Below are 26,315 nucleotides of genomic sequence, written 5' to 3' on the forward strand. Positions count from 1 at the left end.
CTCTGGCTACTTAACAGAGTTAAGAACTCAGATCTTGTGAAATACACTCATAAAGAGCTCTCAGAGGCTGCTGCAATAGTCATTTATCTGTGGTGTAAAGAGTTAAATAGTTTCCATGCATTGCAAGCAGACAAGGGGAAAGTGGGGTGAGTTGTTAAACTGGATAAATTTGTAAAATTGATGGTATCTTTTATTCTGGACTATAAAAATGCTCAATAGACTTAATCTGAGTGTTTTGTTGTTGCTGTTTAGTTGTTAAGTCGTGTCCGACTCTTCGTGACCTCATGGACCAGAGTACACCAGACTCTCCTGTCTTCCACTGCCTCCCGGAGTTGGGTCAAATTCATGTTGGTAGCTTCGATGACACTGCCCATCCATCTGATCCTTTGACTGTTGTCCCCTTCTCCTCTTGCCCTCACACTTTCCCAACATCAGGGTCTTTTCCAGGGTGTCTTCTCTTCTCATGAGATGGCCAAAGTATTGGAGCCTCAGCTTCAGGATCTGTCCTTCCAGTTGAGCACTCAGGGTTGATTTCATTCTAAATGGATAGGTTTGTTCTCTTTGCAGTCCAGGGAACTCTCAAGAGTCTCATCCAGCACCACAATTCAAAAGCATCAATTCTTAGGCGGCCAGCCTTCTTTACAGTCCAGCTCTCATTTCCATACATTGCTACTGGAAAAACCATAGCTTTGACTATGTGGTCCTTTGTTGGCAAGGTGATGTCTCTGCTTTTTAAGATGCTGTCGAGGTTTGTCATCGCTTTCCTTCCAAGAAGCAGGCGTCTTTTAATTTTGTGGCTGCCGTCACCATCTGCAGTGATCATGGCTCATCTTTTAAGATTTTAAATAGTTCAGCTGGAACGCCATCACCTCCACTGGCCTTGTTGTTAGCCATCCTTTCTAAGACCCACTTGACTTTACTTTCCAGGATGTCTGGTTCAAGGTCAGCAACCACACTATTTGGGTTGTCCAGGACATCCAGATCTTTCTGATATAATTCCTCTGTGTATTCTTGCCACCTTTTCTTGATGTCTTCTGCTTCTGTGAGGTCCCTACTATTTTTGTCCTTTCTCATGTCCATGTTTGCACAAAATGTTCCTTTAATATCTCCAGTTTTCTTGAAGAGATCTCTGGTTTTTCCCTTTCTATTATTTTCTTCTATTTCTTTGCACCCTTTTTTAAAGAAGGCCTTCTTGTCTCTCCTTGCTATTCTTTGGAAGTCTGTTCAATTTTTTGTACCTTTCTCTATCTCCCTTGCATTTTGTTTCCCTTCTCTTCTCTGCTATTTGTAAGGCCTCGTTGGACAGCCACTTTGGTTTCTTGTATTTCCTTTTCTTTGGAATCGTTTTTGTTGCTGCCTCCTGTACCATGTTAGGAGCCTCCAGCCATAGTTCTTCAGGCACTCTGTCCATCAAATCTAGTTCCTTAAATCTGTTCTTCACTTCCACTCTCATTTCTTTAAGAACTTGCCATAGTTTGTTGTGGTCCACACAGTCAAAGGCTTTTGCATAGTCAATGAAGCAGTTCATAAACTAAAGCTGAAATGCACAATATGTTAAGGAGGGAGTAAATCCCATTAATTTACCCTGTTTCCCCAAAAATAAGACGAAACCTCAAAATAACCCCTAGTATGGTTTTGTAGGATGTTCATAATATATGCCCTACCCCCAAAATAAGCCCTAGTTAAATGAAATCCACCCTCCACCATTGTCCAGCATTGTTCAGCAACCAGAGGATGACATGACTGTAAAATAAAACATCCCTTGAAAATAAGCTCTAATGCATTTTTGGAGCAAAAATTAATGTAAGACCCTGTCTTATTTTCGGGGAAACACGGTACATTGGATTTACTTTTAAGGAAACTATTATTTTCCCATTTGAATGCCACTACTTCTTTCAGAAGATCACAGCAGTACAAGTAGTTCTGTAGTAATCTTGCAATAATGCTACACTACACTGTCTGATACCACTGTAATTGCCTGGTTCCCTCCTATGGAATCTTGGGATTTGTAGTTCCATAGCGTATCCAGAATCCCCTGAAGTAGTTTGCAGAAGGTAGTCTACTCTAGAGCAGTGGTTCTTAACCTTGGGTAATCCAGGTGTTCTTGGACTGCAGTTCCCAGAAGCCTTCACTAACAGCTATGCTGGTTGGGGCTTCTGGGACTTGCAGTCCAAGAACACCTGGGTTACCCAAGGTTAAGAACCACTGCTCTAGAGTATTCTAGTAAAGATGTTTAAGTATCTCCCCAAACTACATATCCCAGGATTCTGTAGGACAGAGTCCTAACAACTGAAGAGGTTTCAAACTTTTATAGATGCATTATGTAGATATACTCTAAGAGCTTTTAGCCTGAGAGGAGCCTCTTGCCCATGTTGGAATTTGAATCCAAATCTCTTCAGTCCCACTGCTACAACTTCTAGTTAATACATCATATTCTAAGCCGGGGTGGGCAATTAATTTCTATAGGGGGACCATATGAAAAATCTGAACTGTGTTCGGGGGCCGAACCAACTTTACTTAAAAATGAAATGAAACAATGATGTTATGATTCTTTTTATTTAAACTTGTTAGTCTTCACAAATACTAAAGAGGTTTTTTTTGCGGTATGTTAAAGATAAGCAACTGATCAACTTTAGACAAAAAGCTAGAAATGGTTTTCATGTTCAAAACTGTCCGTGGGCCGGAAAGGAGCGGCTCGCGGGCCGTATGTGGCCCTCGGGCCGCACTTTGCCCAGGTCTGTTCTAAGCACTACACCTGAATGCTTGGTAGGAGACAGCATCACTAAAGCCCTATACTTACTTGAAAGTAATCATAAGGAGTTTTACTTCCCAGTAAGTGTGCAGTTTTACTATCTACAGTTGAAAAAAATGGAATTTTATGAGACCCGGGGTGGTTATAGTGGTAGGAGTATTAGACTAGGATCCCACAGCCCAGCTTCCAAATCCTCATTTGGCCATGGAACTCACTGAATGAGTTTGGGCAGTCATGTTTTCTGGGCATGACCTACAACACAAGGTTATCGTGAGGATAAAAGTGGGAATAAGAACTGTGTATGTCACCTTGACGTTACCCTACACTGGGCACTTTTAAGAGTCAACTAAAAACATGGTTGTATGTTCAGGCCTTCCCTCCTGTCAATATTTAATTCTTTCTTTATTTTTTCTTTCATTTATTATTTGTTTTATTATTGTATGTGTTATGGACTGTTTGTAAAATTTTTATGTTTTCGTATACACCTTATTGGAAGCCGCCCAGAGTGGTCGACCAGACCAGATGGGCGGGATATAAATCAAATCAAATCAAATCAAATCAAATCAAATCAAATAAATAAATAAATAAATAAATAAATAAATAAATACTGGAGGAAAGAGAGGACATACATATAACAAATAATAATAAATATAATATTCCCATAGACTTTAACAGTAGGAATATGGAAGCAAAACAAACAAAAAGCCACCCAAAACCCAAACCTATCTCTTTTAAAGATTCAGTTGAAAAAGCAAGTTAATAATCCCAGGAAATGCCAACAATAGGTTTGCTCATGAAGAAACTGAAATATTAAACACATTTTTCAGAGGCCTAGATAGATCTATCCTTTCAGTTCAAAACACCGAACTTTTTGGGGATACGATATCTTGCAGACAGAGATAAAGAATCGGTCACAGATAACAGAGCTCTGATTTGCCTCCTGTTAATTTTCCTACATATTTAAAAACAGGTAGTTGTAAAGGAGATTAAGAGAGTTCCTGCTGTCCTCCACAAAACAGGAATGGGCCCCAGCGTTATCCTGTAATTTGAGTCACACATGCATCCATGTGAAAGGTCATGTTTGTTTTTGGAACAAGTCACATCAAGGTCTTGTGCAAATGGATGTTGCTCTATACCAGTCAGTCTCTCTCTCTCTCTCTCTCTCTCTCTCTCTCTCTCTCTCTCTCTCTCTCTCTCTCTCTCTCTCTCACACACACACACACACACACACACACACACACACACACACACACACACACACCACCTAACATTACTTCTCCTCTCCTGTATGCAAATATGGACAGCACAAAACCCACACCACATTCACCTCACGAAACCTGTCCACCCAAAGTTTTAACACCCAGGCAACTATACCTGGCATACAGAACATTCAGTTACAAGGCCACATAACACCTCTGCAACTTCTGGGGTTATCAGGATGGCACAGCCTGCTCTCCAGATGTTCTCCTTGCCTCCAAAGGACTGCCAGCCAAGACATAAACCGGCTTGGCATCCCCCTGCCCCCCATCTCAGCAGAAGTGACCTTGTGGACTCCCGTCCCTCCCTCCGTGTAAGCAGAGCTCTCCCAAACAACGTTAGACAAAGGAAAGGGGTGTGAAGGGATGTTGAACCAAAGAGGCAGGCAGCACCACAGATCTCTGGATAGAGCGATTTGCAGTAGACGTTTCCAACATGCAGGTGTTCAACCACAAAAAAGCAGAAGTCCTACATACACTTGTTTGTTTGACAGACTGGTCAGTTCCCTTTTCAGGGCCAGATGGGCCTGGCCCTCCACAAAGGCAAGGTGGGGTGAGCCCTTTCGGCTGCAGATGCATGGGAAGGGCTGACCACTGCTTCTCTCTTAACCCATTCCCCTCTTTTGGGGAGGATGGAGTTATCACCTAGTCTGTCTTGTCTAGTGCTTCAAGAGCAAGGGGGGGGACACACGATCCAATTATTCATGTTGAAATATTGCACTGGTACCAGTCTAGTTGAAGTATGGAATGGCAAGAGCAAGGCATCTCGTCTATCACTTCAGGCAACAGAATTTGCCTCAGTATCCCCAGTCGTAAAAACAGAACTTTATAGACTTCAGACTGCTGTGCCTTAAAACAGCAAGTGAAAGGAAAACACAATCATTACCGCTATATCTTGGCTTATTTTAATCAGTTCTTTTTCATCTTGCATATTCCTCAACAATAGCATAAAAATTAACTGGTTGCTCTTTTGACCACGTCTCAATGCAGTTCTGTTAATGAGTTCTCAAACGTTTTCTGTTTAAACCTCTGATCTGTAGTATTCAAGAAAGCTAGATTTGGCAGAAGAGAGTGACTAAAATGATGTCTGGGCTGGGGCACCTCCCTTAGGGGGAAAGGCATTTGGGGCTCTTTGGTCTAGAGAAAAGGTGTCTAATGGGGGGGGGATGACATGATTTAGACATGATTGAGATGTATAAAATTATGCAGGGGGTGGATAGAGGGAAGCTCTTTTCCCTCTCAAGCAATATTAGAACCAGGGGATATCCACTCAAATTGAGTGTTGGGAACAGACAAAAGAAAAAATTTCTTTACCCAGAGTGGTGTTAGTCTGTGGAACCCCTTGCCATAGGATGTGGTGATGGCATCTAGCCCAGATGATTTTAAAAGGGGCTTGAACAGATTTCTGGAGGCAAAATCCATCGCAGGTTATAAGCCATGATGGGGATGTATAACCTCCAGGCTTAAAAGGAAGGTGCCTCTAAATGCCAGATGCAGGGGAGTGGTATCAGGAGACAGGTAGTGGGGCCACTGTGAGATACAGGAAGCTGGACTAGATGGGCCCTTGACCTGATCCAGCAGGGCGCTTCTTAAGTTATGTCTATGCAAGACTTACAGGGAAAAACTGGCACCACCCTTTAGGTCACTATTTTGTACCTGGTTCAAATTGACAGATCTAAAGGTTCCAGAAGGGAAAAAAAAGATCAACTCAAAGACTGGGGGTTTGCTCATTCCTGGCCTAAAAGGACAATATGCGATGTTTTGACAGTAGATGCTTTTTGTATCCATACCATTTTGTAATCATAATTTATAACTATCAATCAACAATGTTGTGCATTTCTGTTACACATGCCTGATATAGAACCACAGTTGCCAGACAGGGGTCTTATGGTTCAGATCTTGTCCACACACAATATACATACAACAGGGCTCAAATCCAAAGTCTCTCCTAAACTCACTAAACCAATCCTGAATGGCAAGGCAACACTTCTGTAAACACCACCAATTCAATACATTTACTCTAGCAGGACCTAGCATTCACATGTAGAGAAAATGTGTGACTTTTCACAGGCCACAAGACTTGTTTCACCTTGCTGGGTCCCAAAAGTTCCTCCCTCATAAGAAGTTTGTGCTTGTCAGCCTTGAGACTCTTCTCCTTGTTCCTAAGCCTCTGAATCATAAAATCCGTAGGAGGCAAGCCCTTTGTGTTTACACAGAAGTCCCATTGTGTTTTCTGGGGTTTACTCCCACATAAGTGAACCCAGAAAGAGTCTGTTGACTCTTTTGAGGAAGAGAAAAAAAAATAAAGCGTCCCCCTTGATGATCCAGATATATTGTGAAGGCCGGGCTGTAGGGTAAATGAAGCATACCCACCCCTTCCAGAAGTCCAGCCAAGCTTCCTTAACAAAATGTAATCCGCAACAAATCCGTTCACACCCTCCATTGAAGCTCACTATCAAAACGACGCCCAGGCATACAATGTTCCCTGTAAACTGTTGTGTGTTCGAACAACCTAATGAACTCAAAAGAGAATAAGAAATGGTCAGCCCCGAACGATCCTTTTCCCCAGACAAAGAAAAACTCGCCAGCACACGCAAACCAGCCATTAAAAAATAAATACAGTAAAAGCTCGTACCCCGTTGCCTCTATGCTTCAATGTTTCACGTACAGAAATGTTTTTGGAAGAAAGGCACTGAGGTGTTGGGGAGCGAACTTTCACTTACTATTCACGTCCGCAAAATACTTTTTAAAGCACACAAGATATATATATATACACCCGATAGTTTAAAGAACTTTTAAAAACACATGCTCACAAGTAAGCCTGATGTCTTAAAAATCCATAACATTTTGTAGGTGTTCTCTCCGCACTCCCGAGCAGAACCTGTATGTTGTGCTTGCGAGTACACACGTGTGTGCGCGCGCGAGAGAGAACACACGTGTGCGTGTGCCGAACAATCCTGTACAGTAAATCAAAAATTAAAGGGCAAGCAGACGTTTTCCCTGAAAATAAAATAAATGCTGCTTACGAATCTTTCTCTTCTGCAATTATAAAGCAAAATAGTTTACAAAAATGGAAACCAAAACTAACCACAGCTCTGTGCTCTTTCCCCCAGAAGAGACGTACGTTTCAGCCGAGATTTCTTTGATAAGCCTAGTTCCCGAAAGGAAGTTGTGATTAATCACTGATTCAACCGAGAAAGAACAAATGGCTTGGGAAGAGGAGGAGAAAAAAAAAATAATAATATCATACTTACTTTCAGCAGACACTCAACCGGCTGGTTTTGTGTGAAGGGGGAGAGAGAGAGAGAGAGGAAAAGAGAAACTTTCCCTGAACTTTGTTTAGGGGGGAAAAAAACGTGGAGAGAGAGAACTCCAGGCTCTCCACTGCCAGGGTTAATTTTGGCTCATCCAGGAGGTTCCTGCCCACTCGTCGGGATTGGAAATGGGAAGCGCTGGGAAGCGGCGGGTGTGCGCAAAAGCGCAACACAGGCCTGCGTGGTATTTTGGAAGAGTGACAGTTTTCCTCTGGAATTCTTGGAATGAGGCAGAGGAATTAAATTAGCAGCAGTGACTCAGTTTCATGGGGGGTGGGGGGTGGGGGAAGAGGAGGGCCCCGGTGTTTGAGGAGGAGGGCCTTAGAAACAGGCCCTAACCATCATCCGCAGGAAAATGTTGACCAGGAAAAGAGAAGGAGGAAGAGATTTATTTATTTATTTAAAAGCTACCTTGATCGGAAGAAGGCGCGGCGGGGCACCTGCGTGGCTCTCGATGTTTTTAGTCTCCCAACTTCTTGGGCAGCCCCGGTCCGAGATGGCCGAACGGCAGGAATTTGTGGAAGTTGTTCAACAACTTCTGGAGATTCACAGGTTCCCGACCCCCGTGAGCTGAAAAGATTACACGGGAGCAAAGGGTGCGCCTTGTGTGGTTAGTTTCCAAAAGATATGACGGCGACGAGGGCTTAGAAACCTTTATTTTGCTGCAACACGCATAAATCTGGGATTTGTACTTCAAAAAGTAACGTTTGTAAGCTGCGCTGATGACCCTCTTTATTGAAGGGGGAAGAGGCAAATGCACAGACGTGTTGATCACTGGCTGTGGGCCTTACTGTAGGATAGCGGGAAGTGGACTCTTTGGACAAGAGATTTCGGGTGTGCTGTGAAAAACCCGTGTGATTTTTACTTGTTTGTGTTTGTATTTTTCCTAGCGAGAATGGCGAAAGGTGGTATTGGAGATTTCTAACTCATCTGCTTGAACAATTTGACTCTCGTTGGGTACTCTGTTGGGTGGTGCATACTCTCGGAGTTCATTGATTGTGTTAATAGTGCTATTGGCATTTTGAAATTTCAGTTTCTGTGCCTGTGTTTATGTTTTGAGGTCCCCAACCCCTGTAACGAATATTTAATAATGTTATGTCCCATCAACTTGGAACTGATTTATTGAGACCCTTATAGGGCTTTCAGTTTTACTGATGCATTAAAACTGTGCTTTTACTACTGTAGTCTCACACCCTCAGTGAGTTTCTGTGGTAGAGCAGACATTCAAACCCAGGTATCCTGAATCCTAGTCCATCAATCTGATCCACTATGCCACACTGGAGATTCATCTATATTTTATTTAAACTGGCAGCTAAATCTTTTCACAAGAGTGCATTATACACTGATATAAATCAGGCAGTCTTTCCAAAACTGGATGGTCTATATTTTCTGTGCCAGGAAGGTAGTGAGATGTGACCTGTGGTTTTTTAAAAATACGCATTCTTCAGGATTTATTTGTAACACATTCTTTTTATCTGAACTAAAGCACTAAAAGCACTTGTTAGAGTCTTGGTTTGTTAAATTATTTGAAATTTGACATTTGTAACATCTTGATCGTTTGGAAACCCCAATTAAGAAATCATAGCTGTTATTAGGTTTAATTGCAAACCTATCCTACCTGTGAAACAGGTGAAAAGTTTAGGTGACACAGAAAAGATGTGCACCAGAGCCAATCCAATATTATAAGTGGCTACTAGTCCTGATGGCTGCAAATTATATCCACTATCAAAGGAAGTATGTCTCTTCAGTTTGCTGGAGAACATGAGCACAAGGCTGCTGATGTACTCACCTTTAGTTTGGGGGCTGCTTATGGCCATCTGGCTGGCTGTTGTGAGGACAGAAAGCTGGATGAGATAGGTCTTTGCTTTGATCTGCATGCCTCTTCTTACGTTCTTATGTGATGTTCCTAACTCTCCCTTGTTGCACACACAAGAATGCAGTGGGCATTTACGTATGTCAGGACATAGGTTGGCAGATAAAATTTTCCTGCCATTGATAGTAGCGGTAGGGAAGAAGGTAAAAACAAGAGTATCGTCTCTCTCTGTTGTATCTGCAAAAAACCTTTCCTTATGTTTTCCATCTCTTCCTGTTATATGAGGAGCTATCGTTGGTGGGGCAGGGGACAGTTCTGAGGGGTCCCCAACCTCCAGTCCGCGGCCCCTGCCGGTCCGTGGCCTTGACAGGTCCGGGCCACAGAGACAGATCTCCCACCCACCCCCGCACACCCTCTGCACTCACGGCCCTCCCCCCAGGTGCCCCATCCCCACAAGTGCCCCACACACATGTGCTGAGTTTGCCACGCCCCCTTCGCACATGCGCGCCCCTGCGCATGCCACAGTGTCAGCCACAGCCTTTTGATCTCAAGAAAATGTTCTTCCTGTGTCAATATGACATTTGGCCCCTTCTCCCATACCATCATTGAATGGGTTCCTCTATAGCCCCTCCTGCCTTATAATCCCCCCCCCCCCGTTTTTATTCATCTTGTTTCAGCTGCTTAACCTGTTGTTTGGGCTGTATCTTGTTGCATTCGGTTTACATAGTACCAGCTGCTTTTTAGTAGCTAACTGATGAATTGATTTTTTGTAGTACAGTGGGTGTGCCACTTAGGAATTAAACCTTAGAGAAAAATAAAGTAAAGCAAAAGGTTTGTTGAGCTGGTTTTCTACTAACTGCACTGTGTGGGGATATTGTTAAACTGGGAAAAAAGACGAGGGGAATAGCAAGGGCCATGCATTCACGTCAAATTTTAGAATATCATCCTCTGGACCTGAACAGTTACCTGAACATGGTGATATAAACTCATTACAAATGTTACAAGTCACTGTGTTTTCATTGCTATTTCCCTAAGATAAACGTCACATAAAATAAAAAGAAGCATATCTTTATGAGAGATTTAACACTGCATAAACTCAGGGGCAGTCTTGTTACATTTTTATGCAGTAGGTTAGTAGGATGTGAGATTATAGACCTTCAGAGTTGCTGAGTTGAATGTTGTCAAAATTCTGACAACACGAAGTGTGGTCACTGAAACAACAATTAGAAATTCAGCTTCCAGGGCTGTGTGAGTATTTGACCTGCAATTTACTATATGAATTCAGCAAGAGTTTTAAATGATGTAAGCTCTCTCCAAAGCCCTCTAGTGTGTACATGCAGACACACATGTTTCCCAGGAACAAACATTTCCTGGCATTTTGGACATAAGGAAATGTTCACTCTGTGGAGATCAGTTTCTCTAAACTCTGAGGTCACCACCTAATGGGGACATGGCAGAATTACATCCTTTTGCTTGCTAAAAGTGAGAGAGATCATAGAAACATCTTAATTTTTGTTTGCTTATTCATTCATTCATTCCACATTTATACTGCCCAATTAGTGCATGGCATTATTCTGGGCAGCTGATAACAATAAAATGCACTCATAAACAGTAAGGGAAGTAATAATCAAGAAATAAGAGCAGCAAAATCAGTAAAACAACATATCAGAGGAGTGCTTGCAACGAATTTTAGACTTTCTCACTGGAGGAAACTGTTTTCCTGCTCCTTTTTCTGATAGTAGCTCCTGCATTCCAGCTGTCATGCTGTGTCTTTCTGTAGCAGAGTATTAGGCACACTTACCAGTTGCGCAGGTCACTGCCTGATCCTTTTGGGCGCAGCTGTTGCCCTGTTTCAACAAAGAGTGCTTTCTATAATCTGTTCAACTGTCTGCTGTGTTTAGTTGCTACAAAAGATTGCTAATGGTGGATTAGCTGCCTTTCAGGTTAAGGGTTGCCAACTTGGTTGTTGGCCCCTACTCCTGTGCTTTTAAAAACAGCTCAGCTTGATCTCTAGATATTTTAACAAGTTCTAATGAAGCCACAGGTATTTAACTTCTAATGAATCCACAGCTCATCCATGCTCTTGTATTTGCAATCACTATGTATGGGTGTGAAAGCCAGACAATAAAGAAAGCTGACAGGAAAAAATAGATTTGTTTGAAAGGTGTTGCTGGAGGAGAAAGTAAATCAAATAGTTATGATTTTGAATAATTTTGCCACAATCCTATGTTTAACTTAAGTACTATGCAGTGGTGCCCCGCTTGATGACGATAATCCATTCTAGGAAAATCGCTGTTAAACGAAATCGTCGTCAAGCGAAAAACACACACATTGGAATGCATTGAAAACTGGTTAATGCGTTCCAATGGGGAAATACCTCCTCATCCAGCGAAGATCACCCATAGGAGTCAGGGAAAAGCTCTGATCTTGTCCCTAAATGTCAGGGATCCATCTGTCCTAATAACAACAGGCTAAGGCTTTATGGTGGTGGTAGGTAAACTGTGGCCTTCCAGATGTTCTGGTAATGCAACTTCCAACTCTCCTCACCATTACTGGAAGTTGCAGTCCATCAACCTTTCTGGTGAGCAGTTCGTTCTCCTGTCATCTCTGCGTTACGATCTGCCTCAAAGGGCTGTTCTGTGTTACCTGATCACAAGGGGGTCAGTCAAGTAACCGAGGGAAACACAGCCTTCTTGGTAGTGGCACCGCAACCCTGAGGAGCTCTCTGGTTTCTTTTACATGGAGACTGAAAATGGTTTCATTCAAAGACGCTTTAAAAATCCAATCCTGTTTCTTATTTCAGTTATTTTGATTAATAGTTTTTAATAGCTGGCAGGATTCAAGAGGCCCTTGAGCAGGGGTAAGCTTGCACTGTGCCAAAGGACTTCTTGCTTAACAGGAAATATTATATCATGCCCGTTAGGCTTCCCTTTTCCCTTGGAGCTTAGCTGCCATCCTCACAGCAGGCAGGCAGAAGTGGGTGGATAGGTATTTACCGATACAGTATTACTCTATTATTCCAAGTGATCCCTGCTGCAATGCAAAGTAATTTTTGTGAGTACTGCTCTAGAATGGGTAATAAAGACCCATTACCCTTACAAAAGACTTATTCCTGATGGTCTCTCAGGTCTCTTCAGCCAAACTCTAAAAGTTTAACCCCGACCCTGCCCTTTGCCAGCTTGCTGTACTGTCATTGTCAGGTGATCCTAATAAGTAGGGTGTTGTACTATGCACATGGCACTGCAGTGTTGTGTGGGAATTTACATGTTTATTTATTTATTTATTTAACTTGTATGCCACCCACACTACCTGAAGGTCTCTGGGCGGTTTACAACATTTAAAATACAATAAAAAGGCAAAATCTTAAATGTAGTGAGAACACATCTTCTATGAATGCTTAATTTTTGGCTTACTTCAAAATTAGCTTCAAGGAATTGGCTTGGATTAGCTTCCCAATAGGTCATACATAGAAACTACATGTTAAAACTCTGTAGAAAGTGGGAAGTTGGATAAATACACATAATCATACAGATATGAGTCAACCAATCTAGGACATCCCTATGAGAGTTCAAAGAGTGTTGTGTCACTATTCAGAGTTACTGATGTATTCCAGTGTGAGGTTTTATAGTAGAATCCACTTCCCTGGATACATGCAATCTACAAAAGCTCACACCGAAATGAACCTGTTAGATTTAAAGATGCCAAAATGGCTCCTTCCCTTCCCTTCCCTTTAAGGAGACTGGCTCTTTATAGATTTATAGGTGTAAATGAGAACCTGGAAATTTTTTTAAAAAAAATTCCACTAGCCAGCTCATCAGAGCTGGGCCAGCTGGGCAGTTGTAGACCTTGGTTAAAAAATAAAAACTCTGCTGCCAGTCTAAGTTGTGGAGATCTGTGTAGAGATGGACACCAAGTGATGCCAGCAGATTCTGGAATCGGAACACCTTTTTGAATCAATACCTGGGCAGAAACGGACAGACTGGGATTCTTGTGTGAGGTTACAGGCTGTTGAGGCAGGTTAGTGGATTGAAGGGGGAAGTAAGAAAGAGCAAGCTGGAGCTGCTTATGGAGAAGAGGCGGTGACAGATCACAGAGCACTGTGAACAGGATTATTTTGTAGCAAGGGTTCTAATTCGACATTGTTTGGCTTGGCTTGGGTGCAAAGGCCTGTATCAGTTTGCTGTAGGGCAGGATTAAGATGTGGACTGAGAATGGGGTTGGATCCAGGGCCCTGCAGCCAACCCACTCCCCCATGACTACATAGGACCCTGCAGATGATGATGCAGTGGTAAATAAACCTAGTTTGCTGTGAGACTGGCAAGGAACACTGGAGCTCACACAATTTGCCACGGTAGATTTCCTTCTTTTCGACTGAATCCAAGTTGAAAGAGTATACCACAATTAAGATTGTTGGCATAAATTTCAGTGGCAAATGGATTCTAATTAAGAAGTTGCCGGTAATTGCTGATGCGTTCCCAGTCGTGCTACTGGTGTGTGGTACCGACTGCCTATTCTGGTTTCTTAACCAGCAGTGATGGTCTTAAAACTGGAGGGCATAAACAATGCTGGCCCTTTTTGATTGTTTGTTTGGGGAAAACGTTTTAAGCTCAGTGGATAACCAACAGATGCCCTTTTCATCTTTTGTTACTTTTAAATGTTGATGCCCTGCCTTTTCTAGTACGGTGTTATTGCCAAATATGTTCGCTAGCAAATATTTCAGTATCATAACAATGTTAACTACAAAAACTAAATAGAGATGTAACAGCTATAAAACTGGCAAATAAAAACCATCTAGTTTAGAATCTATGTCGATGGACAATATAATTCAATTTTGAAATGTCAAAATCCTCCTCAAAATGTCTGTTCAAATGGGAAGTTTTGAACTGCCACTGAAAAGAATACAATTTGGACAGCATTCTGTATATTTATTAAATGTGTTCAGCGGAGCCTAGCAGAAGTAAACTGCATTTTATTCCTGTAGTCATGATCAGAACTGGGAAATATCATTTTTGGGGCTAGAATTCCCCCGCAGAGGTGTTATGGGAGCTGTAGTCTAGAAAAAGTAGTGTATCTGAATTTTAGGGTGGAGCTATGATTTAAATGAGTTTACAAATCAATACAAAATGCACAACCTCAGATTTTATTTTATTTTCAGCCAGGTTGGGCAGACCTGTTTGTTATTGTTTGCTCTAAAATACTAGGACTTCAGAAGCAGATGTAAAAGAAGGGAATGGGGGTGGAGCAAAGTGATTAAATATGCTTTGCAACTGAAGCCCAACCCATTGCTGAAAAAACATTAAATCCAGAGTCTAAAATGATTTCCCTGCACAAGTGCACCATGGATTGGGAAAAGTGTTTGGGGATGTCTGAGCTGGAAAAGCGCACATAGCCGCTAGAGGCAGTGCTTAAAGGCCTTTCTCTTTCTCTCTTTATCTGATGGTGTTTCCTTTTGCACGCTGTCTTTTCTGCAGGTCTGGCTCTGGCAGCCCCAGAAAAAGGGAGCAGCAAAGATGCTGTTGCCGACACTGATCTGGTGGGGTTTATGGTGCCTGACAGCTCTGAAGCAGGGGGGCACTGCATCTGCTGCCTTCCTCCCTCTCAGTGTGGAGAGACTCTTCCAGGACTTTAGAAATATCATTGAGGAAAGCCGTGTAAGTAATAGGACAGAGATGTTGTCAATTGTGCACATTCCTCCCCCCCCCATATAGAAGAGATGCTTTGGATAGTGTGCAGACCACAAATATGTGCTAAGATGCTGTAGCGTTCTATGAGAAGGCAGCATCCTTATCAGCCGTAGAAGTAGGGAGTTTTTACCAGGGGCAATATACCTTTATAATCAAGGTTTGCATATTCGTATTTTTGAATTACAACTCCCAGAATTCCCAAGACAGCATTTTGGGGGGTGGAGGGAGACAAGGAAAAGGTAAAAAAGTGATTCTAGATTTGGTGAATCTACCCATCATTGATTTCTACTCTCTTTTTTGACATCTATATATTCTCTCTATTTCCTCCTGCTCGTAACAAATACATCCACCCATCATTTGAGCACTGATTGTTAGGCAATGAAAATAGCACCAAATTCCAACATTTCTCAATATGAAATGTTGATTTCTTAATGACAAATGAATTTCTTGTTTTGATTTGCTGTGCAAACTCTAGATTTTCAGAGGCACAGCTTCACTCTCTACAATGTGCATGGAATTAAACTAGAGCTGTAAAATGTACACACTACACCTCATTCTGGCCAATTTGTTCTTATGAGGAATTTTGAGGAGCGGCACTTGGTCTTGCAGTATCAGTTTGACAGATTTTCAGTCCCTACCAGCCTTTTCCAAAATTAAGTTGTAGGACTGTCTTCTGATGAAATTTTGGTGGCCACTCCTCAAATGAGTTTATTTGTATTAAAATGCACCATTTATTTCTAGTGCTGTCTAGAAATGATGCTGCAGTATAAATTGTTGGAATGGAATATGTGATGGCTCTGTATGCCACCTTAAACTCATGGGACAAAAAGTAGGATAAAAATGTAATTAATAAAAAGAAATAATAAATTTTCTTCACATACATGTGAAAACCTTCCCCACATGATTTAGCAAGTACAAACGATAAACATAATGTGACTAGCCTTTGTGTGAAGGTGTGTTTGTTTGCCCTGAGGCTGCCAGCCACATTTTAACTGGATGCCCCTGAGTTCTGAGGTTATGGGATTGGGCCAGAAGGAGGGGAAAGGAATGATCTCTATCTGTTTTCTATTTTGCACCCTATTTATTTATTAAAAATATTTTTACTCCGCTTCTGAAAAGGACCCAAGTCAATTTACATCATTAAAGGGATAATATTTACAACCTAAAAACAGCAAGTATACAAATATTGAAAAAAAAATAAACAAGTAAAACGGGATCCATCTTTGTCTGTTATAGGAAACACTAGGGACAGACAGATTCGAAACCTCCATGGATATCAGCAAGCTGCCTGCAAACTACCACAATGAGGAGAAGCAGCACCGGAAAGTTGGGAATGCCACTGTGTACAGCCATCGTGAAATCCATAAAGTGAGTGGGTGTGTAAAATAATAGGGGGAGAGCTGGCTTGGAGTGATTTAGGGCAGTTGTCCCCAATGTTTTCCGGTCCGCGGACCAGCTGGGGAAGGGCAGGGCACCCTCTGTGCATGTGCAAACGGTAGCGTGCTGCTCGCACGGGCATGCTGGAGCATGTGCGTAGCCGCGAATCGGCTGCGCGGGGGTGAGTGCATGCGGGGGGGAGGTCTATCTCAGCGGCCTGGTCCAGCTCAAGCCACGGACCGGCACCAGGCTGCAGACCGGAGGTTGCGGACCTCTCATTTAGGGGGTTAGCTGGAGACTGAAGGGTTGGTATTTTCATGTATAGACCTTTTGGGGCAGTTCTTTAAATTAATTTGGAAAAATGTTATTTTGTTATTTGTGATATAATTCTTAAGACATTGTGGATATTTATGTTGGGCAAAGTGTTTGCTGCTCTTAGCCCCCAAGTCCCAAATGCAGCCCCTCTCCCAGGTCCTGCTCTCCTCACTTCCCTCAGAATGTAAAATGTGAAATAAAAAGGCGCAGAATTGTTGAAAAAAAATTCCCTTCTGCCCTTTCTGGGGAATGGGAGGCGATCTGGGCATGTTTTGGGCTTCCCATTCTCTAACCTTTTGGAAAGTTTGAAACAAAAGCTTTCGGGGAGCACTAGAAGGCATACTAAAAATAGCCTTTTTATAAGAAAAAAAATTAGGGGATGCTGGGGAGCAGGTGAAATGCTTCAGTTGTGGGGAGGTGTAGACTTTGAAACTCTGGAATTTGTCCATCCTAAGTTTATATGATCGAAACCTGAGGTTAGAAGTATTACTTTTTTAGGATCATTAATAAATCTGAACTGATAGAGCTACAAGGCTATCTATTTTTTCCTCCTCTTCAGCCGTCTTTCTATTTCCTACCATCCAAGAGTGCATTTATTTCCCTGGACTTACTCCCCTTCACATGGTGTGACCTAAGTTGCAAACTGCACAACTAATACTTTTATGATCACCCCCCCCAAAAAAAAATGCTGCAATTGAAGAGAATCCACATTCCTAATGTTATATCAAGTGTTATTTTTTTAAAAAAAAAGATTTGGAGGAGATGCAGGCACTGCAGCTGTTGCCTAACCCTTCCACTTTTCAGGGTGGTGTGTGCCACGGGAGTGTGGATGTGACTGGGAAACTTGAGTCACTCCACTTCTGTGCTGGCTTTCTAGTTGTAGAGAAGCTCTATTTAGACATTATACAAGCTGTCAAGGAGAACATGCTTAGGAGAGAGCATCAAGCCCCACAATCTCTGTTGTTAAGCTGGCTCTTCCTCATTCATGGTTTCAGTGGCAGGTCTGAAGAAGGGGATAGTCACGCTCTTAAGGGGGCTTTTTATCCAGACACAAATCCATATTGTCCTGTATTCTTGCTTTTGTGTAAAGCGTACAATGCAAACAAGACTGTTCCTTCTTCAGACACAATGCAAAAACCACGACGATCATAACAACCAAGAGGATAGGTGTTCCTATCAGCGTGTGTTCTTCTGGAACAGTCAACCATATGATTGCTCATTCTCTGCAGTCTGAAATAGTGTAGGCCATTCTGTCCTCTCAGGAAGTTTGCTCCTGCATCTGGCTGCACGTGTAACCCTGGCCACATATTATCGCCTAGGGCAACTACTGGGCCACTAGTAGCTTGTGCTAGACACTACCTATCCCCCCCCCCCACCGTCTTCGGAATGCTGGGAGGTGTAACTCAAAAATATGAATATGCATGTTTCAAGTTTAAACCTACTTTCTATATTGGTCTGTTGGGTTGTTTGGAAAGTATCCTAGGCAACACCATATTCTACAAAATTGAAGTAGTGGTATGAGTATTTCCTACACAACTTGGAAAATCTCTCTGAGAAGCAAAGTCAACAATTCCTAATGAGGTCTGGGCTATGAGGAAGAATTTCTTTTACCAACCACAGTGCTGCTCCCTCCAAAATACTTAACTAGGCATAAAAATCAAAATACACAATCTCTTGTTCCATCACTCAACCACCTTGCTGTTCTCTTGATATTTTCAGGTAACTGATAATCATACTGGTGATATGATGTTTTCAGAGAAGACAGTGACCTCTATTGAACAGGAAGATGCTCATCCAGCTGAGAAGGTCAGCGTGAATGCAAGAGGCTGATGTACCTGCTTGTCTCTTACAGCCAGGTTTAGGCATCTTATGCATGTGCTCTTATTTATGTCAGTATGTGTGGGTGATACATACAAGGGGAAAAGAGAAAGCATGAGTTTGGGGGTTAGGGTTAACCCTAACCCTGCCAGGAGAGAGATACTGCTTATCAGACTCTAGCATTTGTTCTGTATTCTGACCTGAAGACTTTGTAAGCAAATCTGCTCATGAATAAACCTTCCTAATATCTGCTCTCAGGCAACAAAATTGTGAGGACATTATTCCCCGTGATGCTTGTCTAGAAATATTAAAGGAGAGATAGTGCAGGGAAGTTAAAATCAAATGATATTAAATGTCTCCTTAATCAACCAGTGACTATGCTGGCTGAAGAATCCTGGGAGCTGTAGGGAAAAATTGTCTTCAAAAGACAGATTTTTCCGTCTCTATTTGAATCCCATGATAAGGATTCTAGTTTAGCTTGAAAAGTGGAAGACCTGATCTAGAATTAGAGGGCTTAAACTTTGCATCCCATCTACCAAAAATTGCTCTGAAGTTCTCTTTGCTCCCCTGCTGTACTGCTATTTACTCTTGTTTGTAGCCAAGGATGGATGGGGGTTGTTAGTGGGGGAATTATAGAGTGTTACCTGAGCTGAAAGATGCTCCAGCTTGGGTAGAAGTGGGGATAGAAATGTAAAAAGGACAAAGATTTATCTTAACAGCCGGTCATTTAACACTTTTTGGGAGATGTCAAGGACATATCAGCACAAATAAACAGATTCACACATGAATGGTGGTGAAAAGTCTTTGTCCAATCCAAGTATAAGGGGACAAAATTTAACCTCTAGGTGAACTCTTGTTGGAGGGGGGAAGTAGTCAACAGGCCCAGGGGGAATGGAAATGTAAAACTTATAGATTTTGAAAATGCCTAAACAGTGCTTGCTAAATCAACAGTGATTATGGTTTCATAGGTGATCTGATTACTTTTGTAGTGAGATAAAAAGTCTTTGTTCCTTTGTTCAGATGATAGGAGACAGAGTTGAAAAGAGCTGGGATGGTGAGGGGAAGTCAACTGGTCTGGCTGTTCCTGATCTGTCTTGCCTGGGGCAGGCAGGGAGCTACAAAGAGGAAACAGCTAGCACAGACAACTTTTACTGGACAACATTTCCTTCCCTAAAGGATGGATCACAGATTTTTCCTGCCCCATGACAGCATTATTCCCCTAACCAAGTTTTCCCCAATCAAGTGCTCTCTGTTGGTGGCTAGGTTGGTTGGAATTGAAACCCAGAACATCTGGAAGGTGCCCAGTCAGGGAAGGTTGCCATAACCACTTCACACTCAGAGCATTGTGTTGCTAAGAGTGGCAGCCAGAGGCCTACAGAAAGTTTATAAGCAAAGGCATCAATCCCCTACTTGCTGCCTATAAATCCCCAGCATTTGATACTGCGGTATACTGCCACTGAATATGGATGTTTCATCCAGCAATAAGAAATAATATATTTCTCTTATTGTTTAGTAGTTCATCCCATCTTGCTGCAAAGACATAACTTTTTCTTTTCAACAAGACGGCAAGTCCCACCTGTTCTCTTCCTGCTTCACTAGTTTCTTCTACCCCATGGTTTCTTTATTTACCTCTTCTGATTCATTTTCCGCATCCATAGCACTAAGAGATCTGAACCCTAGACAACACTAGGTGGTGTCTGTTGCAAGGGTGGATCAGAAGGCACAGCAGGTAAGAAAGGGAGAGCTACTGGTTACAGGCACAGTCAGGGTGTGATCTGGAGTAATTCCCTTTTCTCCCTTATACGTATCGTGCTGGAGGGATGACTCAGGGACACCAGAAGTTTCTAACAAAAATCCTTTATTTTTTGACAACCTGCTCAATTCAACATTAACAACAGACTCCGCCTCTTGTTTCAGGGACATATTTAGGGCCAAACTATATGTTGCATGTAGCTGGTCATTAGAAGAGGGAACTTCATGTCTTCTTAAAAATATCTTATTGTAATGTGCAGATTGTTTTGTGATTGATCTTCCAGAGGTAAACCACAGGCTTTATTTGCAGGTATGATTATTCAGCAAATAAAAGTCTTCTGAGCCACACCTCTAGAACAGTACCTGATTTTAGCTATTTGTAGGATGGGCTATCTGCAATGTATAGTTTGGGGGATACAAACAACACACACACACACACACACACACACACACACAGAGGCAGGCATTTACAGAGTCAGCATTCATTCAAATCCTGGCATGACTCCATTCCATTCACTCATTCCACAACTCAACTGAGGAACAGGAAAATACACCTTACCTCCAAAGAAGAAATATTGCTGCTACCCCCTGCTGCTTGCTTCTCTGCCCAGTTTTCTCCTCCCCCTCTTGCTTCACATATTCTCACTTGGCGTATGATGAGTTACAGAGTTTGGAAGAAAGGCTGATCAGAGGCTGGAAACCAAGCCCTGTGAGGAAAGACTGGAAGAACTGGGTATGTTTAGCCTTGAGAAAAGAAGACTGAGGGGAGATGTGATAGTACTTTTCCAATATTTGAAAGGCTGTCATACAGAGGAGGGGCAGGATCTTTTCTTAATCATCCCAGAGTGCAGGACATGCAACAGTGGGCTCAGGTTAGAGTAAGCCAGATTTCAGTAGAATATCAGGAAAAACTTATTGACTATTAGAGCAGTACAATAATGGATTCTGGCAATGGAATCAATTATCTCAAGAGATGGTGAGTGCTCCAACACTGGGGGCATTCAAAAGAAATTTAGACAACCACCTGGCAGGTATCCTTTGACTTGTACTCCTACATTGAGGAGGGTGTGGGACTTGATGGCCTTATAGGCCCCCTTCCAACTTCATTATTCTATGAACACAGGTGGGACTTTGATCTTCCATCTCAGGTAAGGAGGAAGGCAGAAGTGGCCATGATGGCTGGGGTATTCTGTGAGTTGCAATCCAGAAAAAGAAAAAATAATATTTTATAAGTTCTGATGCTAAGTATTTAGATTTAAAAAATCATACTGAGGTAATATTCCCTCCTCCATTCCATTTTATCTGTATCTTTTCAGGAGAAAAAGCAAGAGGCTAGTCAGGAAGCAAAAAGTCTTGAAGCAGACAGACCAACCCCCGGGCTTAGGTTCTTCAAGCTGGGTCTTCCACAGCCTAGACCTAGGCTATCTTTTCTGATCATTCGTCTCCCTCATCACACTGGGAGCGAGGAGCAGAACCCAGAACCCAACTGGTTAAAGGAAGAGCCAGTCAGTGACAGGAGGCACAGACTGTTGGCCATTCGGAATGGGCTTTTGGCAGCCCCTCGTCCTATCAAGAAGAAGGTTCTGTTTGTCACCCCGAAACGGTCCATCATCCCACGAAAGCGTCACTTCTTCTTTTTCTGGAGGAAGATCTAAGGCAGGAGGAAACCCAACTTTTTTGGGTGTCCCAATTTTCTTTATCACGTCCACAGGGCGATGGGTGCAACCCTAAGGAAAGCAGAAATATTGTTTTCCTCAAAATCTTGAAATAAAAGTTATTCCCTTTCAAACAAAACTCTGAAAATGAGTGGTATATAATTTTCTTTTCTTTTAGTTAAGTTAGAAAAACAAAAATCTAATACAGTGGTGCCTCGCATTGCGACGTTAATTCGTTCCTCAAAAATCGCTGCAGAACGAAAAAGTCGCAATGCGAAATAAAAAACCCATAGAAATGCATTAAAACACGATTAATGCGTTCCTATGGGCTTAAAACTCACAGTTCAGCAAAGATCCTCCATAGCGCGGCCATTTCTGGTGCCTCTTAAGTGAGGAATCAGGGTGGCCATGTTTTTTTCCCTGGCGGCCATTTTGAAACCACCAATCAGGTGGCCGAAAATGGTCGCTTTGCGATGATCGGTCATCGCAAAGCGAAAATACCCCACAGAGAACATCGCAAAGCGACCGCAAAAAATGCATCACAAAGCGACTTTGTCGCTAAACGAAGTGATTGATATGCGAGGCACCACTGTATAGCACATAGCTGACTGGATAACTCAGTGGTTTAGGTTTCTGCCTGTGGAGCCAGAAGTTGGGAGTTTGATTTCCCATGTTGCTTCCTATGAATAAAGGTTCCCTTTGACATTTTCAGTCCAGTCGTGTCCCGCTTTTTAAGCCATAGAGCCAGCGCCTGTCCAAAGACAGTTTTCTGTTGTCACGTGGCCAGCGTGACTAGGGAACGCCGTTTTACCTTCCCACCGAGATGGTACCTATTTATCTACTTGCATTTACATGCTTTCGAACTGCTAGGTTGGCGAGGAGCTGGGACAAAGCGACGGGAGCTCACTCCGTTGCGTGGATTCGATCTTACGACTGCTGGTCTTCTGACCCTGCAGCACAGGCTTCTGTGGTTTAGCCCACAGCGCCACCACATCCCTTACTATTCTGTGAGTAGAGCCAGCCTATGTAGCCTTGAGCAAGCTGTACAGTTCCAGGGTACCCCTAGATTAAAGGAATGCAATCGCTGTAGAGCGAAATTGTCGTCAAACAAAATTAAAAAACCCACTGAAATGTACTGAAAACCATTAAGTGCATTCCAATGGGCTGAATACCTGCTTGTCCAGCGAAGATCCTCCATACGGCGGCCATTTTTTGGTGCCTGTAATGCGAGGAATCCGTCTCTAACACAGCGGGGAGCCATTTTCTTCAGTTATTGAGTCTGTCTCATGGTATACCTAAAGTAGTTTTGTTGCATGTTTTCTGAATCAATAGCTATTTATCACCCTAGTCAGGTCTCTCTCCTTCTCCACACAACCTGATTCTGTCATTAGGTCTTGAAAAGCAGAAACACAAACTGTAACATAGGAACAGGCCTTCAAAGGAACACCCTAAGAATGCAGTCTTTTCACGGCCTGTGCCGGGAAGGAATTGGTTAGTTCTGGGCTTCTTCATGCAGCATTGTCTCATATGCTTTTCTTTCCTAGACATGCCAAGATGACAAGGAATGCTGTCTGGGTTACCTTTGTGTGTGGGGCCAGTGTAGAGAAGGGGTGAGCCGTGGTGAAAGTGGAACAAGATGTGACCCACACCGAGAAGAATGTGCTCAGGGGCTGTGTTGTGCCACCAGTGACTGTGAGATGATTCCTCTCTACTTGTGCCTCTTGCACATTGACCTTTCTCTCTGCTTTGCAGAGTCAGGCCCAAATGACACATTATGTTAAATGTGTCACTTGGAATTGTGTGAAAATTTTTAGAAACTGGTTGGGGAGGCAACTCAAGACTGATAATGTGGGCCACAAGAAGGGGACTCAATATTTTCTTCTTGTGTCTTACTCCTGAAAAAGATCACACACACATATACACACAGTTACTGTCTGGTTAAAAAGAAAACCTCCTGGGGTTGCCCAAGGAAACTTCACAATTTCTCAAAATAGCACCTTCAGGGAAGGAAAGCAGTTTTATTACCACCACCACCAAATTGCAGTACTGGAAGGGACTCTATGGATCATCGAGTCCTGCCCTTGTCAAAGAAGGCACAGTGGGGCATTGAACTCCCACCACCTAAACCACTGGGCTATCATTGGGACTAGGAACAGTTAACTCCTGATACACCCAGTCTTGACTAAGGTTTAGTGGCTTTGAGTTTCTAAAAGAGCCATGCAAATCAAAAAATGGATTTAACATGGAATATTCTGACCCTAGGTGTGGCAAAATGGAAAAGAAGGTGAGCATTATTATTGTTCAGAAATCCACCAGTAGCTGGCACTAAATGCACACTGCATTCTAAGGCTATGTCTGTACAAGAAGCAATTGTTTTAAATCCTCCGAGTTAAAACAGACCCATTTGATTGTCTTTTGCTCAGTCCTCTGCTGGCATTGGTTTCTTTGTAATACCTTTGTGCAAACTAAAGCATAAAAACAGAAAGGTACAATAAAGGGAATGGGTCAGGAGGAGCTTATTTTTTTTTAATAAATACTCAATAAATCAAATCATAACCTTGATGCATGAGACTGATGCCCAACACTGTAGAAGCAGACAGCTAGGATTGGTTCCACACTTGCTTTTTAGTATGGAATTTTCTTTCTTTCATGCATTGGGATTGCTAAATTGTTGCATTCAGTGTGCTTTAGATTGCCCTTATGTCTTTTTCTAGACTTTTAAAACAATCTCTTTTTTTAAGTTAAAATGCAATTGCCAAATCAGCTTGCCCAGGGTAGAATGACAAAACACTACTGAGGCTTTGCAGAACTATTGTACCTCCAGTTAAAAGCTACATTCTTAAGCCTATATTTGCACCTACTTTTGTTTCCTGTTCAGTGAAATATGTGAATGAATGAGAAGCTTTTGGGATCTGTTGCCCCTTCCCCCAAATTAATTTTCTAAACCCTAAATTTTACTTTGTTTTACACATAGAATTTCTCAAACTTTGCCCTGTCTTCAAAACAGCTCTCCTGTTCCCACTCTGTACTCCATATCCCAAAGAAGGGGAACTATGTCAGATTCCCCGAAAAACCCTCCTTGGCTTGATGGGCTGGAACAACCTGGAAGCATTTGCCAAGTCTAAACATTACTGTCCATGTGCCCAAGGGCTGATGTGCAGAACTGAAAGGTAAGGAAAATTTTAATGTATGCTGTGACATTTCCTCTATAGAAATAAACCCCTAATGTTTCACAGTGGCAAAGAGTTAAGCCTCACGCAACCAGTTCCTCTGGCTCAGAATTTAGAAACAGAGTGATATTTTCTCATTTATATAAGTTATATCAAATAATTGGGAAGGCTTTTGGGGGAGGGGACAATTCCACTAGACCTCTGGGTGTTGTAGTTTTAAAAAAATCCCATCTCTAGTGGCAACTGTGCATGTGTATGGGCGAACCAGTAAAAAGACGATATGTTTGGAATATAATTTCAATGTAAACCAAAATACAAATACTACTGGATCATATAAAAAGTCTAGTCTAGCAACCTACTTTCCACAGTGATCAACTAGATGCCTTTGGATAGTCCGCAAGCAGGATGTGACAGTCTATATTGAGATGGGATTACCTATATTTATGTATATAATGCCCATTCAATGTTGTTATTATGTTCTTTTCTCTCCTAGATATGTAGTGGTATCAACATGTGAGAAGCCAGACAACAGTGCTGATATTAGCAGTCTAGGTCAACAGCGGTCTTTGTTCCAGCCAATCCTGATGCGTCAGGAAAAAGAAGATGCTTACTATGATGATTCTGCGCAAGATGATCAATTTGCAATAGTGAACCTGCCCAGAGACCCTTATTCCATGGACAAGATTGACCGCCTAGAGTGGTCGAAATGACTAGATAGGCGTGGTATAAATACAATAAATAAAATAAAATAAAAATCTAAGGATCTGAGTGAAAAATATGACAAAAACAGCCAGTTCCCGGGGGAGAAAGAGATGGCACATTCCATCCAACCAGATTTCCAGGAACTCAAACAATTAGCCACCGAGATGGGGCAGTACTTTGGAACTGACTTTTACTAATTACATTTGCTTTTTGTCCTTGTTTTCCTCACCTGCAAGCCCATCACCATGTCTTCTCTTTTCCTTCCTTATAATCCACCCATTTCTGGATGCTACACAGCCAACAAAACTTAAGCCTGTTAATTAATCAGCTGTACAAACATTCTGTTTATACTGGAAACATCTCTCTTATTCTGTACAGATGTGGATTGTATGGATCATGTTTCCCAAAGTATATTCCAATACATCTCTGTACTGGTTTTGAAAATTGTATACTTATGGCCCAGTGCTAACAGATTAATTCAGCTGAAATAGCTAAACTACCATTTAAGACCGAAGTAGTAGAAAATCAGAAATTTGATTCCCCCACCCCCGATATTATAGTACACATTACAAATGACAAGATATTATTTATGTGAATTATACAATCTTGGCTAAGATATACTTCCTTCTTTTTGTGTCTATTTCTGAATAAGTTGGTTCAGTGCTGAGAGGATGAAATAATAGCTTTAGAGAGAAAATTATAGTAAC

The 26,315-nt window shown here is 42.2% G+C and overlaps 2 protein-coding genes across 12 annotated transcripts in view; one reads left to right on the forward strand and one right to left on the reverse strand.

Moving 5' to 3' along the window:
- Window positions 1–7,872, reverse strand: part of TEAD2 (TEA domain transcription factor 2) — a 24,518-nt gene extending 16,646 nt beyond the window's left edge. For 4 of the 9 annotated variants that reach the window (XM_020792742.3, XM_020792749.3, XM_020792743.3 and 1 more), the window contains exon 1: window positions 6,382–6,518. In XM_020792742.3, the coding sequence (XP_020648401.3) occupies window positions 6,382–6,451 (70 nt within the window). In that variant the 5' untranslated portion in view covers window positions 6,452–6,518. Of the gene's footprint in view, window positions 1–6,381; window positions 6,519–6,821; window positions 6,937–7,096; window positions 7,208–7,262; window positions 7,405–7,733 lie in introns of those variants that run through there. The other 5 variants (XM_078376999.1, XM_020792744.3, XM_020792746.3 and 2 more) reach the window with 4 other exon arrangements.
- Window positions 7,380–26,225, forward strand: DKKL1 (dickkopf like acrosomal protein 1). 3 transcript variants are annotated; one of them, XM_072976672.2, is made up of 8 exons: window positions 7,380–7,506; window positions 14,607–14,786; window positions 16,056–16,187; window positions 18,231–18,317; window positions 23,281–23,428; window positions 24,744–24,906; window positions 25,400–25,596; window positions 25,660–26,225. In XM_072976672.2, exons 2-8 carry the CDS (start codon window positions 14,646–14,648, stop codon window positions 25,803–25,805), a joined length of 1,014 nt encoding a protein of 337 aa, XP_072832773.2. In that variant the 5' UTR covers window positions 7,380–7,506; window positions 14,607–14,645; the 3' UTR covers window positions 25,806–26,225. The 3 variants fall into 3 exon arrangements, with proteins under 3 accessions (XP_072832773.2, XP_072832772.2, XP_072832771.2); XM_072976671.2 differs by lacking the exon at window positions 7,380–7,506 and adding an exon at window positions 7,779–7,918; XM_072976670.2 differs by lacking the exon at window positions 7,380–7,506 and adding an exon at window positions 7,795–7,932.
- The last annotated feature ends 90 nt before the right edge of the window (window positions 26,226–26,315 follow it).

This window comes from Pogona vitticeps, chromosome 6 (genome assembly GCF_051106095.1).
Source record: "Pogona vitticeps strain Pit_001003342236 chromosome 6, PviZW2.1, whole genome shotgun sequence".
NCBI lineage: Eukaryota > Metazoa > Chordata > Lepidosauria > Squamata > Agamidae > Pogona > Pogona vitticeps.

Excerpts from the sequence above, each read along its gene's own strand:
- DKKL1 (XM_072976672.2), top strand. The coding sequence starts at position 14,646 with ATGCTGTTGCCGACACTGATCTGGTGGGGTTTATGGTGCCTGACAGCT. Across the intron at positions 16,188-18,230 it reads GCCATCGTGAAATCCATAAA|GTAACTGATAATCATACTGG; the intron begins GTGAGTGGGTGT and ends TGATATTTTCAG. Across the intron at positions 24,907-25,399 it reads CTGATGTGCAGAACTGAAAG|ATATGTAGTGGTATCAACAT; the intron begins GTAAGGAAAATT and ends TTTCTCTCCTAG.